The sequence below is a fragment of the Oncorhynchus mykiss genome, chromosome 1, assembly GCF_013265735.2.
Source record: "Oncorhynchus mykiss isolate Arlee chromosome 1, USDA_OmykA_1.1, whole genome shotgun sequence".
Taxonomy (NCBI): domain Eukaryota; kingdom Metazoa; phylum Chordata; class Actinopteri; order Salmoniformes; family Salmonidae; genus Oncorhynchus; species Oncorhynchus mykiss.
In genome coordinates, this window is record NC_048565.1 from 18,737,360 (window position 1) to 18,752,036 (window position 14,677).

At 42.2% G+C, this 14,677-nt stretch overlaps 1 protein-coding gene across 4 annotated transcripts in view; it reads left to right on the forward strand.

Annotated features, from left to right (window-relative positions):
• Positions 1–295: 295 nt before the first annotated feature.
• The window catches only part of LOC110499138 (nicalin-1), a 28,303-nt gene continuing 13,921 nt past the window's right edge, over positions 296–14,677 (forward strand). For all 4 annotated transcript variants that reach the window (XM_021576190.2, XM_021576276.2, XM_021576363.2 and 1 more), the window contains exons 1-6: positions 296–596; positions 1,240–1,430; positions 1,760–1,904; positions 3,217–3,311; positions 8,522–8,602; positions 14,213–14,316. In XM_021576190.2, the coding sequence (XP_021431865.1) occupies positions 422–596; positions 1,240–1,430; positions 1,760–1,904; positions 3,217–3,311; positions 8,522–8,602; positions 14,213–14,316 (791 nt within the window). In that variant the 5' untranslated portion in view covers positions 296–421. The remainder of the gene's footprint in view (positions 597–1,239; positions 1,431–1,759; positions 1,905–3,216; positions 3,312–8,521; positions 8,603–14,212; positions 14,317–14,677) is intronic.

Sequence of the window (14,677 nt, forward strand, 5' to 3'; positions counted from 1 at the left end):
AGTAGAAGCACACGTTGACGATCCTCCCCCGTTACTCTTTCTGGGTTTAACATCGGTCTACACTGACCCCTGTCGTTGAATTCATCAACTGCACAGCCTACCCTGAAATTCATGAAGCTGTCTCTGAGAGTCCCTGTAGGACCCTCAAAGGCAGAGAATATTGTCGTTAAATAAATCAATGAATGACAGAATTATTTTATAATAAATTAAATAAATTATAGTTATGAAACATTTTACAATAATGTGTACATGCCAATCAAAATGTTAGCTCGTGTGTGCTTACTATAGGTGGCCAAGCTTTTTGCCATATTAAAAGTAAGTTGTGTCGGTTGCTGCTGCGCTTTGTGCATAGACTAGAATCGTTCTAGAAACTGCCCAGATTACAATTGTCTCTTGTTTAGACCTCAATACTAAGGACAAGATGTTTGAGGAGGCTAGTGAGGTGTTCGATAACATGTTTAAGTCATCTTTCCCCTTGACTTTCATTGTGTTTATCCCTGCGGTGCTGATTCTCGTCTCACCCCTTCCAACCGAAGCGGCACATGAATTCACCGTGTACCGCATGCAGCAGTATGACCTGCAGGGACAACCGTACGGTAAGCATTTAAAATAGCTAGCTAACTATGTATATTGTGCAAGTATTAAATTGTAATCCTGTTCTGTGGTTAGCGATCCTGATATAAGGCATATATTTCGTCAAGTAAACGCTGTCTGTCACTGCAAAATTCTAGCTAGCCAACGTTAGCGTGCTAGCCTGGGACTGTTAGCTATCTAAAAAGCTAGCTATAACGGCTGTTAGCTAGCTAAGATAGCTGTCAACCCGTGTCCTCCTTCATTCATGCGGCAGAGCTCTCTCTCATTCCTCCTATTCATATGTATATACACTGGGCTAGTTAGTGTTATGGTTGTTATTCACTGGCAATACCACGTTATCTTAGCTAATCTTAACTACCAATCGTTACCATTTCAATGATAAGTTGTCCTAAAAGGTAACGCGAGCAGCTACAAACCCTCAGAGCCCTAGGGAGTGCCACTCACCACAACCATAAACACACGACCCCCATCAGGTTATAACCATGTCTTATTTACTTCAAACCATAGAATTTGAATACGATGTGCTGTGTGATAGCTAACGTTAGTAGACTATAGCATTGCATCAATCATGTCAGCTAGTTAGTCACTGAACGGTGTTTCCATTTATCTCTCCCCGACTGATCTGATCCCACTTGTGATTCCCAGGTACCAGGAATGCCATATTGAACACAGAGGCCCGCACAGTGGAGGCGGAGGTGCTAAGCCGCCGCTGTGTCATCATGCGGCTGGTGGACTTCTCCTATGAGAGATATCAGAAAGCCCTGCGCCAGTCCGCTGGGGCTGTGGTCATAATTCTCCCCAAGAATATGTCCACCATGCCACAGGACATAGTACAGGTAATAAGAATTATAATGCCTTATGAATGGGTTTATAACTGTACAGCAAACAACACTGGAAGTCAAATCAAGAGGCAAGGCCCTGTGTTTCCTTGAAAGCCAGAGCTGTTTGTGTCCATGTAAAGTATGTTTATGTTACACTTAGAGAAAACAGCAGTCACAACACTCCCTCCTTATCAGTTGTGACCCACTCAAAGATAAACTTGAAAAACCAGACTTGCTGGAGTGAAGTAGGCGAAAGATGAAAATGTTATGCTGTTTCACGTTCACATTCTGATGGTGTAATAGTCTTGTGAATGATAGTCATTCAGTATTCCTCCACATTGTAGCAGTTCATGGAGCTGGAGCCAGAGATGCTGGCCACAGAGACCATTGTTCCAGTGTACTTTGCACTGGAGGATGATGAGCTGCTCTCCATCTACACACAGACCCTCACCACCTCCTCCTCCCAGGGGTCCTCCTCTGCAGCCGAAGGTACAGGAGATTTTTTAAAATGTAAATTGTGTAAAGCAGGGTTATTCAATTTGAAGCCCACGGGCCAAATCCGGCCCATTTGTCAACTCAGAATGTCCCTTTGATAAATTCTGAACATAAGAAAAAAAGATTTGTTTAAAAAATCCCTTCAAAAATCTGATATTTAGTGCCAAAAGGAGCCCTTGTTCAATATTCTCCAATGGGAGAATCTGTTTTCCTTTAGTCCCGCGCATTAAGTGCTGTCAATCAATATCATCCAACATACCAGTTACAGCCAATCAGAGCTGCTAAGAGGGGTACAGGGTGTTTCTGCCCACCTATTGGCTCTTTCACCGCAGATGACATCACTACACTGCCTGATACAGCAGAGCGTGCTTTGCGGTGAGTTAAAAAAATACCATGGACTCGCTTCTGGCTATCATAAACTTTATCCGATCGACATACAGCCGCAACATGGCTTGTTTCGTAGGCTGCTGAGCATTATCTACCACAATGATTTTCGTTGGCTAAGCAAGGGAAATAATGCTCTCTCTTGAGAGAGAGCAGCCTATGTGAGCATAGGGAGGAAATAGTTGCTTTTCTCCACGATTGCAACCACAAGAAAGCCAACGCATGTAGAGCGAAAACGCTTGATAAGGAGTTTGTATCAGATGTTTGTTTTTAATCAATTGAATGGACTTAATTTGGGACTACAGGGGATGGATAAAGCAGTTATGATTAATGATTTAAAAATATTTTCAAAATAAATGTATTTTCTCCGATGATTTGAGCCCAAACTAAACGCTCCATCTGCCTACACTGTGCAACTATATTCAATTCATCAGTACAGATCACTCCGACAAGTTTTTAGATAAACTGAAATCTTACAGAGGTAGTGCAGTTTGTTACCCGTTCTCTACTAATGCTGGGGGGAGCGAGAGACTTCTCTGCAAAAACTAGTCAAGTGAGATATACCATGTATAAAAGGACATGTAAAACGGACAGAAAAGTACAAATGTATGTGATGCGGGTCAACTGTTAAGTACAAATATGTTCCATTATAAAATAAATAATTTTGCTAATCTTAAACCACTTAAAATATACTTTTAGCGACATTTCATTTTAATAAAAGGGCTTCATAGGATTATAATTGCATTTGCATTGTTTTTTCTACCTGTTTTAGGAAGAGTAATCCCATGTAGAAAATGTATTTTTCACATCTGGCCCCCATAAGAATATAGTTGAATAGCCCTGGTGTAAACCATGTTAAATATAATTATTTCTAGTGAATTTCTTTTTAGCGCTTTAATGCATTTTCCTCATGTCTTTTCAGTGCTGATACACACAGCCACGGCCAATGGCTTTCAGATGGTGACGAGTGGGGCTCAGAGCAAGGCAGTGAGTGACTGGGCCATCACCAGTCTAGAGGTGAGAATCCTTATGGTTAAACCACTGTTCTGTAGCCGTTTAATGATTATGTAGCATTGTGACATTTAATCCAAGTTTCTGTTAATTGGTGATATTTTAAAATATAGACAGGTTAAATAAAAATAAAATTGTATTTGTCTCATGCTTCGTAAACAACAGGTGTAGACTAACAGTGTAATGCTTACTTACGGGTCAATACAGAATGAATTGTATACATCTCTTAAAATAGTGACACAAGGAATAAATACACAGTGAATAACAATAACGAGTAAAAAATAGCATGGCTTATATACAGGGAGTACCAGTACTGAGTCTGTGCAGGGGTAAGAGGTAATTGAGGTAGCTATGTACTTATAGGTAGGGGTAAAGTGACTAGGCTACAGTATAGATAATAGACCGTAGCAGCAGCATATGTGGTGAGTGTGAAAGTTTGTGTGGAGTCAGTATGTATGTGTGGGCGTGTTATGTGTGTGTGTGGGCGTATGTAGCGTGTGTGGGTAGAGTCCAGTGTGTGCATTTTCAGTCCAGGAGAGTTAGTGCAAAAAAGGCTAAATGCAGGTAGTCCGGGTAGCCATTTGATTAGCTATTTAGCAGTCTTATGGCTTGGGGATAGAACCTGTTCAGGGTCCTGTTGGTTCTAGACTTGGTCCACTGGTACCGCTTGCTGTGCGGTAGCAGAGAGAACAGTCTATAGCTTGGGTGGCTGGAGGCTTTGACATTTTTTGGGGCCTTCCTCTAACACTGCTTGGAATAGAGATCCTGGATGGCAGGACGCTGTACTCATCACCCTCTGTAGCGCCTTGCAGTTGCTGCACCAAGCCGTGATTTTGCTGTAGGAATTTTTGAGGATCTGAGGCCTCATGCCACATCTTTTTAGCCTCCTGAGGGGGAAGAGGCGTTGTCGTGCAATCTTCACAACTGTGTGGGTGTGTGTGAACCATGTTAATTCCTTAGTGATGTGGACACCGTGGAACTCGAAGCTCTCGACCCGCTCAATTACAGCCCCATCGATGTGAATGAGGGCGTGCTCGCCCCCTCCGTTCCCTGTAGTCCACGATCATCTCCTTTGTTTTGCTGACGTTGAGGGAGAGATTGTTGTTTTGGCACCCCACTGCCAGGTCTCTGACCACCTCCCTGTAAGGCTGCCTTGTCGTCGGTGATCAGTCCTACCGCCGTTGTGTCGTCAACAAACTTGATGATGATGTTGGAGTCGTGCGCGGCCACGCAGTCGTGGGTGATCAGGGTGTACAGGAGTGTGGAGTGCAATAGAGATTGCGTCGTCTGTGGATCTTTTGGAGCGGTATGCAAATTGTAGTGGGTCCAGGGTGCCTGGGATAATGGTTTCAGCTCAACTCAGGTTCTTGACACCATGTCTTGTTATGAGGTGTTTTGTTGCCATATTATGCTAATATGGCAACAATGACCAGACTTTCAAAGCATTTCATGGCTATAGATGTGAGTTCTACGGGGCGATAGTCATTTAGGCAGGTTACCTTGGCGTTCTTGGGTGCAATGACTATGTTGGTCTGCTTGAAACAAGTTGATGTTATAGACCGGCTTAGGGATAGGTTGAAAAATGTCAGTGAAGACACTTTCCAGCTTGTCAGCACAAGCTCTGAGTATGTGTCCTGGATAAGTGTCGATGCACTTATGAATGAAGCCGGTGACTGATGTGATGATCTCTTCAGAGTAATTGGATGAATCCCGAAACAAATTCCAGTTTGTGCTAGCGAAACAGTCCTGTAGCTTAGCATCTGCTTCATCAAACCACTTCCTGTTTGAATTTTTGTTTGTAACCAGGGGGATAAAGTTTTGGTCTAATTTGCCTTGTATGCGTTTCTGTGTGGAGTAAAGGAGATCTAGAGTTTTATAGTTTTTTCAGTTTCAGCATTAAAATCACAAACCATGAGAAACGCTGGCTCTGGATGTGCATTTTTGTTGTTAGCTCATGGCCCTATACATTTTGTTCAGTCGGTCTTAGTGCCAGCATCGGTTAGTGGTGGTAAATTGACAGCTACTAAAAATATAGATGAAAAATTGTAGAGCATACTATTTACCAAGAGTTATCATAGGTTAGCTGACAACTTCACCAAAATGTTGCACACGCTTCAAATAGGCAGAAGGCTGTGTGTTGTTGTGATTCTAGATGGCCAGATAGCTAGCAACAATGACAAACTGCCATGTGGTGAATCTTAAGTGGCACGTTTCAGCTTGTTTGATCTTGTTCTTGATACCATGTCTTGTTTTGAGGTGTTTTGACTGTCACGTCTATGCTAATATGGCAAACATTGACCAACTGTAACAATGGATTTGAGAGACAAGTGCTTATTGTGCAACGTTAATTATATTTTCAATAAACATTGGCAAATAAATAGTGTACATGTTATCAACAATCTAAGCCAACCCCATCTGTTTTGCCACATACTTGCTCAAGCATCCAGTTTTGTTGCTAAACAACCAACCTGTCTATTAGGCCACCAGTAGACCAGTACTCTAATTAGCACACTGCCTCACACTTTGGGTGTAAAGGTATTAATAAGCCGATAACTTGTTCGTTTTCTTAACCTTATGTAATTCTCGAGTCTATAGCACATTCGGAAAGTATTCAGACCCCTTGACTTTTTCCTCATGTTGTTACGTTACAGCCTTATTCTAAAATGTATAAAATGTCTTCATCTACACACACATGATGACAAAGCAAAAACAGGTTTTTAGAAACTTTTGCAAATGTATTCAAAATAAAAAACATCACATTTACATACGTATTCAGACCCTTTACTAAGTACTGTTAGGTTCTTATTTTTCAGAGTAAATAACTCACGGACACTTGAGAAGCTTAACCAAGTTTAGTTCTCCCTAAAGGGCCGACACCGCTGTATTCAGACAAAACATGTTCCTGTTCCTGGAAGCACTTTGGACACTCCTCCTTCTCCCCAATCCTTACATCTTATGGTTCCACAGGAAGAGCATAACCGGATACTAAACCCTTATTACTCCCTTCAGGGGATCTGACCTGACCTCCGACCTGATCGCACTCCTGTGACTCCCAGCACATTTCACAGCCACTCTGTCTTTCTACAGAGAACCATTAACTTCTGACATAAAACCCAGTCTCTCTCACTCCTTTATATACTGCTTCGGATCTATCATGTCTTTAGTATCTCAATGTTCAAGGTTTACCCTAAATCCAACAGTACTTTGTTGAAGCACTTTTGGCAGTGATTACAGTCTCAAGTCCTCTCAGCTCTTGGGTTGGATGGGGAGCGTCGCTGCACAGCTTTTTTCAGGTCTCTCCAGAGAGATTTGATTGGGTTCAAGTCCAGACTCTGGCTGAGCCATTCAGAGACTTGTCCCGAAGCCTCTCCTGGGTTGTCTTGGCTGTGTGCTTAGGGTCAGAAGGTGAACCTTCACCCCGGTCTGAGGTCCTGAGCACTCTGGAGCAGATTTTCATCAAAGATCTCTCTGTACTTTGCTCCGTTCATCTTTCCCTCGATCCTGACTAGTCTCCCAGTTCCTGCTACTGAAAAACCTCCCCACAGCATGATATAGCCACCACCATGCTTCACCGTAGGGATGGTGCCAGGTTTCCTCCAGACGTGACACTTGGCATTCAGGCCAAAGAGTTCAATCTTGGTTTCATCAGACCAGAGAATATTGTTTCTCATGGTTTGAGAGTCCTTTAGGTGCAGTTTGGAAAACTCCAAGCAGGCTGTCATGTGCCTTTTACTGAGGAGTGGGTTCCGTCTGGCCACTCTACCATGAAGGCCTGATTGGTGGAGTGCTGGAGAGATGGTTGTCCGTCTGGAAGGTTCTCCCATCTCCAAAGAGGAACTCTGGAGCTCTGTCAGAGTGACCATCGGTTTCTTGGTCACCTCCCTGACCAAGACCCTTCTACCCCCGATTGCTCAGTTTGGCCGGATGGCCATCTCTAGGAAGAATCTTGGTGGTTCCAAACTTCTTCCATTTAGGAATGATGGAGGCCACTGTGTTCTTGGGGACCTTCAATGCTGCAGAAATGTTTTGGTACCTTTCCCCAGATCTGTGCCTTGACACAATCCTGTCTCGGAGCACTACGGACATTTCCTTCGACCTCACGGCTTGGTTTTTGCTCTGACTTGCACTGTCAACTGTGGGATCTTATATAGACAGGTGTGTGCCTTTCCAAATCATATATCATATCAAATCAATTGAATTAACCACAGATGGACTCCAATCAAGTACTAGAAACATCTCAAGGAAGATCAATGGAAACAGGATGCACCTGAGCTCAATTTCGGGTCTCATAGCAAAGAGTCTGAATACTTATGTCAATTAGGTATTTTTGTTTTTAATACATTGCAACATTTCTAAAAAATCTGTATTCACTTTGGCAATATTGGGTATTGTGTGAAATTAGATTTTTTTTTTTACACTTATTTAATACATTTTAGAATAGGGCTGTTACGCAACAACATATGGAAAACGGAAAGGGGTCTGAATACTTTCCGAATGATATTCTAGATAGAAAGTGTTTGTGTGTGCATGTGTGTTTTGAACTAAGCTAGATGTCAAACCCAGGGGAATAATGGGCTTAGCCATGCAGTAGGGGATCAGGAGACTCCTGACTCTGAGATGGATCAAGTGTTCAGCTCTAAATTAAGACAGTCCATTCAGGAAGTAAACTAAAGTTGCAATTCAATAGAAAATTACATTTTATTTTTCATGTCTTCTCAATAAACTGAAAAGTAGAAGAAATGTATTTGAAAAGTTTTATATTTCTGAATGTTAAATTCAAATCCCTTCCTGAATACGTTAAATTCAAATTGAGCCCAGCCTTAATGCATACGGCCACTACCAGTCAATGGCCTTGTTTCACATACAGTACCAGTCAAAAGTTTGGACACCTACTCAAAGGTTTTTCTTTACTACATGATTCTATGTGTTATTTCATAGTTTTGATGTCTTATTCTACAATGTACAAATAAAGGAAAAACCCTTGAATGAGTAGGTTTGTCCAAACTTTTGACTGGCACTGTTTTGACTGGCCTCCCGTGCCTGACTTCATTGATATGTCTTAAGTTTCGACATACCCTTAGGTACATTCTTTACTTTCATACAAGATGACAGTGAATGTACTAGTGTGTTTTGAGATGTTTTAGGACTGATATATAAAATGTAAATCCTAATACAATATACTGTTGTCTAATCATTGTAGCCCCATCCTCTCCTAGGGGCGACTGGCTGGAACTGGAGGAGAGGACCTGCCCACCATCGTCCTGGTGGCTCACTATGACTCTTTTGGTGTGGCTCCGGTACGCCCAGCTCTCCCTTCATGCACCTCAATATACTCGTTATTACAGTGCCTTCATAAAGTATTCATACCCCTGGACTTATTCCAAATTTTGTTAGCCTGAATTCAAAATGGATTTATCTTATTTTCTTCTCACCTATCTATACACAATCCCCTATAATGACAAAGTGAAAATATGGTTTTAGACATTTTTGCAAATGTTTTCAAAATGAAATACAGAAATATCATATTTATATAAGTCTTCACGCCCCTTAGTCAATACTTTGTAGAATCACCTCTGATTCTTTCTGAATAAGTCCAAGGGCTTTCCACACCTTGATTGTGCAACATTTGCCCGTTTATACTTTTCAAAGTTCTTCAAGCTCTGTCAAATTGTTTGTTGATCATTGCTAGACAACCTTTTCAGGTCTTCCCATTATATTTCAAGTAGATTTAACTCAAAACTGTAACTCTGCCACTCAGGAACATTCCCTGTCTTCTTGGTACCAACTTCAGTATGGATTTGGCCTTGTGTTTTGGGTTATTGTCCTGCTGAAAGGTGTATTCATCTCCCAGTGTCTGGTGGAAAGCAGACTGAACCTGGGTTTTCTTTAGGATTTTGGAAGCAACTTTTTTCTTTAACGAGTCCAACGAGAAGGATATACTGCTTTCCCGGGAACAGGCCCAAATCTCAGTCATTTGCGTAAAGAAAAGACAGAGGAAAAGGGGGCGCAGGTCGGGCTGCCTTCTGAAAATCCTTAGACGAGTGAGTAAACTCCCACTGCCATCCGTTCTACTGGCTAACATGCAATCATTGGAAAATAAAATTGATGACCTACGATTATCTCACCAACGGGACATTAAAAACTGTAATATCTTATATTTCACTGAGTCGTGGCTGAAGGACGACACGGATAATATAGAGCTGGCGGGATTTTCCATGCACCGGCAGAACAGAGAAGCTACGTCTGGGTGTCTATTTGTCAATAACAGCTGGTGTGCAATGTCTAATATTAAAGAAGTCTCAAGGTATTGCTCGCCTGAGGTAGAGTACCTTATAATAAGCTGTAGATCATACTATCTACCAAGAGAATTCTCATCTTTATTATTCGAGGCCGTCTATTTACTACCACATACCGATGCTGGCATTAAGACCGCACTCAACCAACTCTACAAGGCCATAAGCAAACAAGATAATGCTCATCCAGAAACGGCGCTCCTAGTGGCCGAGGACTTGAATGCAGGCAAACTTAAATCAGTTTTACCAAATTTTTACCAGCATGTCACATGTGCAACCAGAGGGGAAAAAATTCTAGAGCACCTTTACTCCACACACAGAGATGCATAAAAAGCTCTCCCCCACCCTCCATTTGGCAAATCTGACCATAGTTATATCCTCCTATCTGCCTGATTCCTGCAAAAACTAAAGCAGGAAGTACCAGTGACTCGCTCAATACGGAAGTGGTCAGATGACGCAGATGCTACGCTACAGGACTGTTTTGCTAGCACAGACTGGAATATATTCCGGGATTCATCCAATGGCATTGAGGAGTATACCACCTCAGTCATCGGCTTCATCAATAAATGCATTGCCGACGTCGTCCCCACAGTGACCGTACGTACATATCCCAACCAGAAGCCATGGATTACAGGTAACATCCGCCATCGAGCTAAAGCTGCCGCTTTCAAGGAGCGGGTCACTCATTAAATTTGCTGACGACACATCAGTGGAAGGCCTAATCACCGACAACGGTGAGATGGCGTATAGGGAGGAGGTCAGAGAACTGGCAGTGTGGTGCCAGGACAACAACCTCTCCCTCAATGTGTGCAAGACAAAGGAGCTGATTGTGGACTACAGGAAAAGGCCCCGATTAACATCGGCGGGGCTGTAGTGGAGTGGATCGAGAGTTTCAAGTTCCTTGGTGTCCACATCACCAACGAACTATCATGGTCCAAAGACAGTCATGAAGAGGGCACAACAAAACCTTTTCTCCCTCAGGAGACTGAAAAGATTTGGCATGGGTCGCCAGATCCTCAAAGTTCTACAGCTGCACCATCGAGAGCATCTTGATCGGTTGCATCACCACCTGGTATGGCAATGGCTAAGCATCTGACACTACATTACTGGGGGGGGGGGCAAGCTTCCTGCTATTCAGGACCAATATAATAGGCCGTGTCAGAGGAAAGCCCATAAAATTGGCAGACTCCCCAGTCACCCAAGTCATAGACTGTTTTCTCTGCTACCGCACGGCAAGTGGCACCGTAGCGCCATGTCTAGGACCAAAAGGCTCCTTAACAGCTTCTACCCCAAGCCATAAGACTGCTGAACAATTAATCAAATGGCCACTGGACTATTTACATTGACACCCCCCCCCCCTCCCTCCCCCTCTATTTGTTTTGTACACTGTTGCTACTCGCTGTTTAATATCTGCATAGTCACTTCACCCCTACCTACATGTACAAATTACCTCAACCAACCTTTACCCCCACACACTGACTCGGTACCGGTACCCCCTATATATAGCCTCGTTATTTTGTATTTTTTTTATAATTTTTTACTTCGGTTTATTCGGTAAATTAACTCTTCTTGAACTGCACTGTTGGTTAAGGGCTTGTAAGTAAGTAAGCATTTTACGGTATGGTTGTATTCGGCGCATGTGACAAATCAAGTTTGATTTGAAGGTGAAATCCCTGAGCGGTTCACTTTCTCTTCGGCAACTGAGTTAGGAAGGACACCTGTATCTTTGTTGTGACTGGGTTTATTGATACACCATCCAAATTTTAAGAACTTCACCATGCTCAAAGGGATATTCAATGTCTGCTTTGTTTTTTTTATCCATCAACCAATAGGTTTTGCGAGGCATTGGAAAACTTCCTTGGTCGTGGTGGTTAAATCTGTGTTTGAAATTAGTTTCTGACTGGGGGACTTTAAAATTATCTGTATGTGTGGGGTACAGAGATACAGTTTTAGTCGGAAGTTTACATACACTTAGGTTGGAGTCATTAAAACTCATTTTTCAACCACTCCACAAATTTCTTGTTAACAAACTATAGTTTTGGCAAGTCGGTTAGAACATCTACTTCGCTCATGACACAAGTCATTTTTCCAACATTTGTTTACAGACTAAATTATTTCACGTATAATTCACTGTATCACAATTCCAGTGGGTCAGAAGTTTACAAATACTAAGTTGACTGTGCCTTTAAACAGCTTGGGAAATTCCATAAAATTATAGGCTAATTGACATCATTTGAGTCAATTGGAGGTGTACCTGTGGATGTATTTCAAGGCCTACCTTCAAACTCAGTGCCTCTTTCCTTGACATCAGAAGAAATCAGCCAAGACCTCTGAAAAAAGTTTGACCCCCACAAGTCTGGTTCATCCTTGGGAGCAATTTCCAAACACCTGAAGGTACCACGTTCATCTGTACAAACAATAGTACGCAAGTATTATTATTTGAATCTGTTATTTTACCAGGTAAATTGACTGAGAACACATTCTCATTTGCAGCAACGACCTGGGGAATAGTTACAGGGGAGAGGAGGGGGATGAATGAGCCAATTGTAAACTGGGGATTATTAGGTGACTGTGATGGTTTGAGGGCCAGATTGAGAATTTAGCCAGGACACCGGGGCTAAAACCCCTACTCTTACGATAAGTGCCATGGGATCTTTAATGACCTCAGAGACTCAGGACACCTGTTTAACTTCCCATCTGAAAGACAGCACCCTACACAGGGCAGTGTGTCCCAATCACTGCCCTGGGGCATTGGGATATTTTTTTAGACCAGAGGAAAGAGTGCCTCCTACACCACTTCCAGCAGCATCTAGTCTCCCATCCAGGAACTGACCAGGACCAACCCTGCTTAGCTTCAGAAGGAAGCCAGCAGTGGTATGCAGGGTGGTATGCTGCTGGCTAAGTATAAACACCATGGGACCACGCAGACGTTTGCAACTGGACATGGGGACAATGATTGTACTTTTTGGTGAAATATCCTCTGGTCTGATGAAACAAAAATAGAACTGTTTGGCTATAATGACCATGGTTATGTTTGGAGGAAAAAGAGGGAGGCTTGCAAGCCAAAGAACACCATCCCAACCGTGAAGCCCGGGGGTGGCAGCATCATGTTGTGGAGGTGCTTTACTGCAGGAGGGACTGGTACACTTCACCAAATAGGTGACATCATGAGGAAGGAATATTATGTGCATATATTGACACAACATCTCAAGACATCAGTCAGGAAGTTACAGCTTGATCGCAAATGGGTCTTCCAAATGGACAATGACCCCAAGCATACTTCCAAAGTTGTGGCAAAATGGCTTAAGGACAACAAAGTCCAGGTATTGGAGTGGCCATCACAAAGCCCTGACCTCAGTCCTATAGAACATTTGTGGGCAGAACTGAAAAAGCTTGCAAAGAGGCCTACAACCCTGACTGTTACACAAGCTTTGACAGGAGGAATGGGCCAAAATTCACAACTTATTGTGGAAGGCTACCCGAAACGTTTGACCCAAGTTAAACAATGTAAAGGCAATGATACCAAATACTAATTGAGTGTATGTAAACTTCTGACCCACTGGGAATGTGATGAAAGAAATAAAAGCTGAAATAAATCATTCTCTCTACTATTATTCTGACATTTCACATTCTTAAAATAAAGTGCTGATCCTAACTGACCTAAGACAGGGAATTTTTACTAGGTTTAAATGTCAGGAATTGTGAAAAATCTAGTTTAAATGTATTTGGCTAAGGTGTATGTAAACTTCCGACTTCAACTGTAAGTAATCCAAAAATCATGTTCAACACTGTTATTGCACACACTGAGTCCATGCAACTTATTTGACTTGCTAAGCAAATCTTTCCTCAATTTATTTAGCCTTGCCATAGCAAAGGGGTTGAATACTTATTGACTCAAGACATCTCTGCTTTTCATTTTTAATGAATTGAACATTTCTAAAAACATCATTCCACTTTGATATTATGGGGTATTGTGTGTAGGCCAGTAACAAAACATCTCCATGTAGTCCATTTCAAATTCAGGCTGTAACATAACAAAATATGGAAAATGTCAAGGGGTGCTTCTGAAGGCACTGTATTTTATTTTTTTATTGATCGATTTATATAGCGGCATTGTGGTGTTAGCATATGTTGTCCTCTTCAATAACACAAACCCCAAAGCAAATCAGGGGGAGAAAAATAGTTTCATTCAAAGAGGACAAATCATAGATGTTATGCTGAGACGTAGATGTTCATTCTCCCCTGTCCTCAGTGATTCTTTCCACAGAACAAAGGGACAGGATGTAGTTTTATTACCCAACCCTAGCAGAGTGGTTGACCAACTAGAATTTCTTGCAATAGAACTGGGCCAATAGTCAAATAACAAGTATCCTATTTCAGGCTCAATGTATAGACAAATTCCTCTTATGTCTCTGACCCATTACTCATTAATTCCCTATTACGGAAAATACTCTATTTCCATTGATCGTTAGTACTCTATTGACTTTTAGTCCTCTTGACCTTTTAGTCTTCTGCATTGTGTATTAATCTTAAAACATTCTTATAGTAGTCCACTAGAAGTGAAGATGCTAAGTAAATGTGTTCTCTGTATGATTGTGGTGTTGTCCTGTCCAGTGGCTGTCCTATGGAGCAGACTCTAACGGCAGTGGGGTGTCTATGCTGCTGGAGTTAGCCAGGCTCTTCTCCAGACTCTACACCTACAAGAGGACACACGCTGGGTGAGCAACACACATCCCCAGCCCCCCTGAGAAATCAGGCTTCTTACAAGGTTATAACCATCCACACCTTTCCTTCCGGCATCTAGGCACCCACAGCCGAGGAAAATGTGTAAAACGTACAAATGTAAGAATAAACCTCATACAATATTCAGAAGATGGAGACCTTGTGTTTAAAATGCTTTTCAGTAGTACTTGTAATAATAAAGTAGAAGAGATGTGGTTCTTAGAAGGTATTTGTCGATTTCTAGAAGAAGTGTACTCTAAACACCCAGGAGTGAGAGCAGTTTGTGCTGAGGAACCAGATCTCCAGATGGCGCTGGAAGAGATGGCTTCCGTTTTTACAGGCTCCTAACCAATTGTG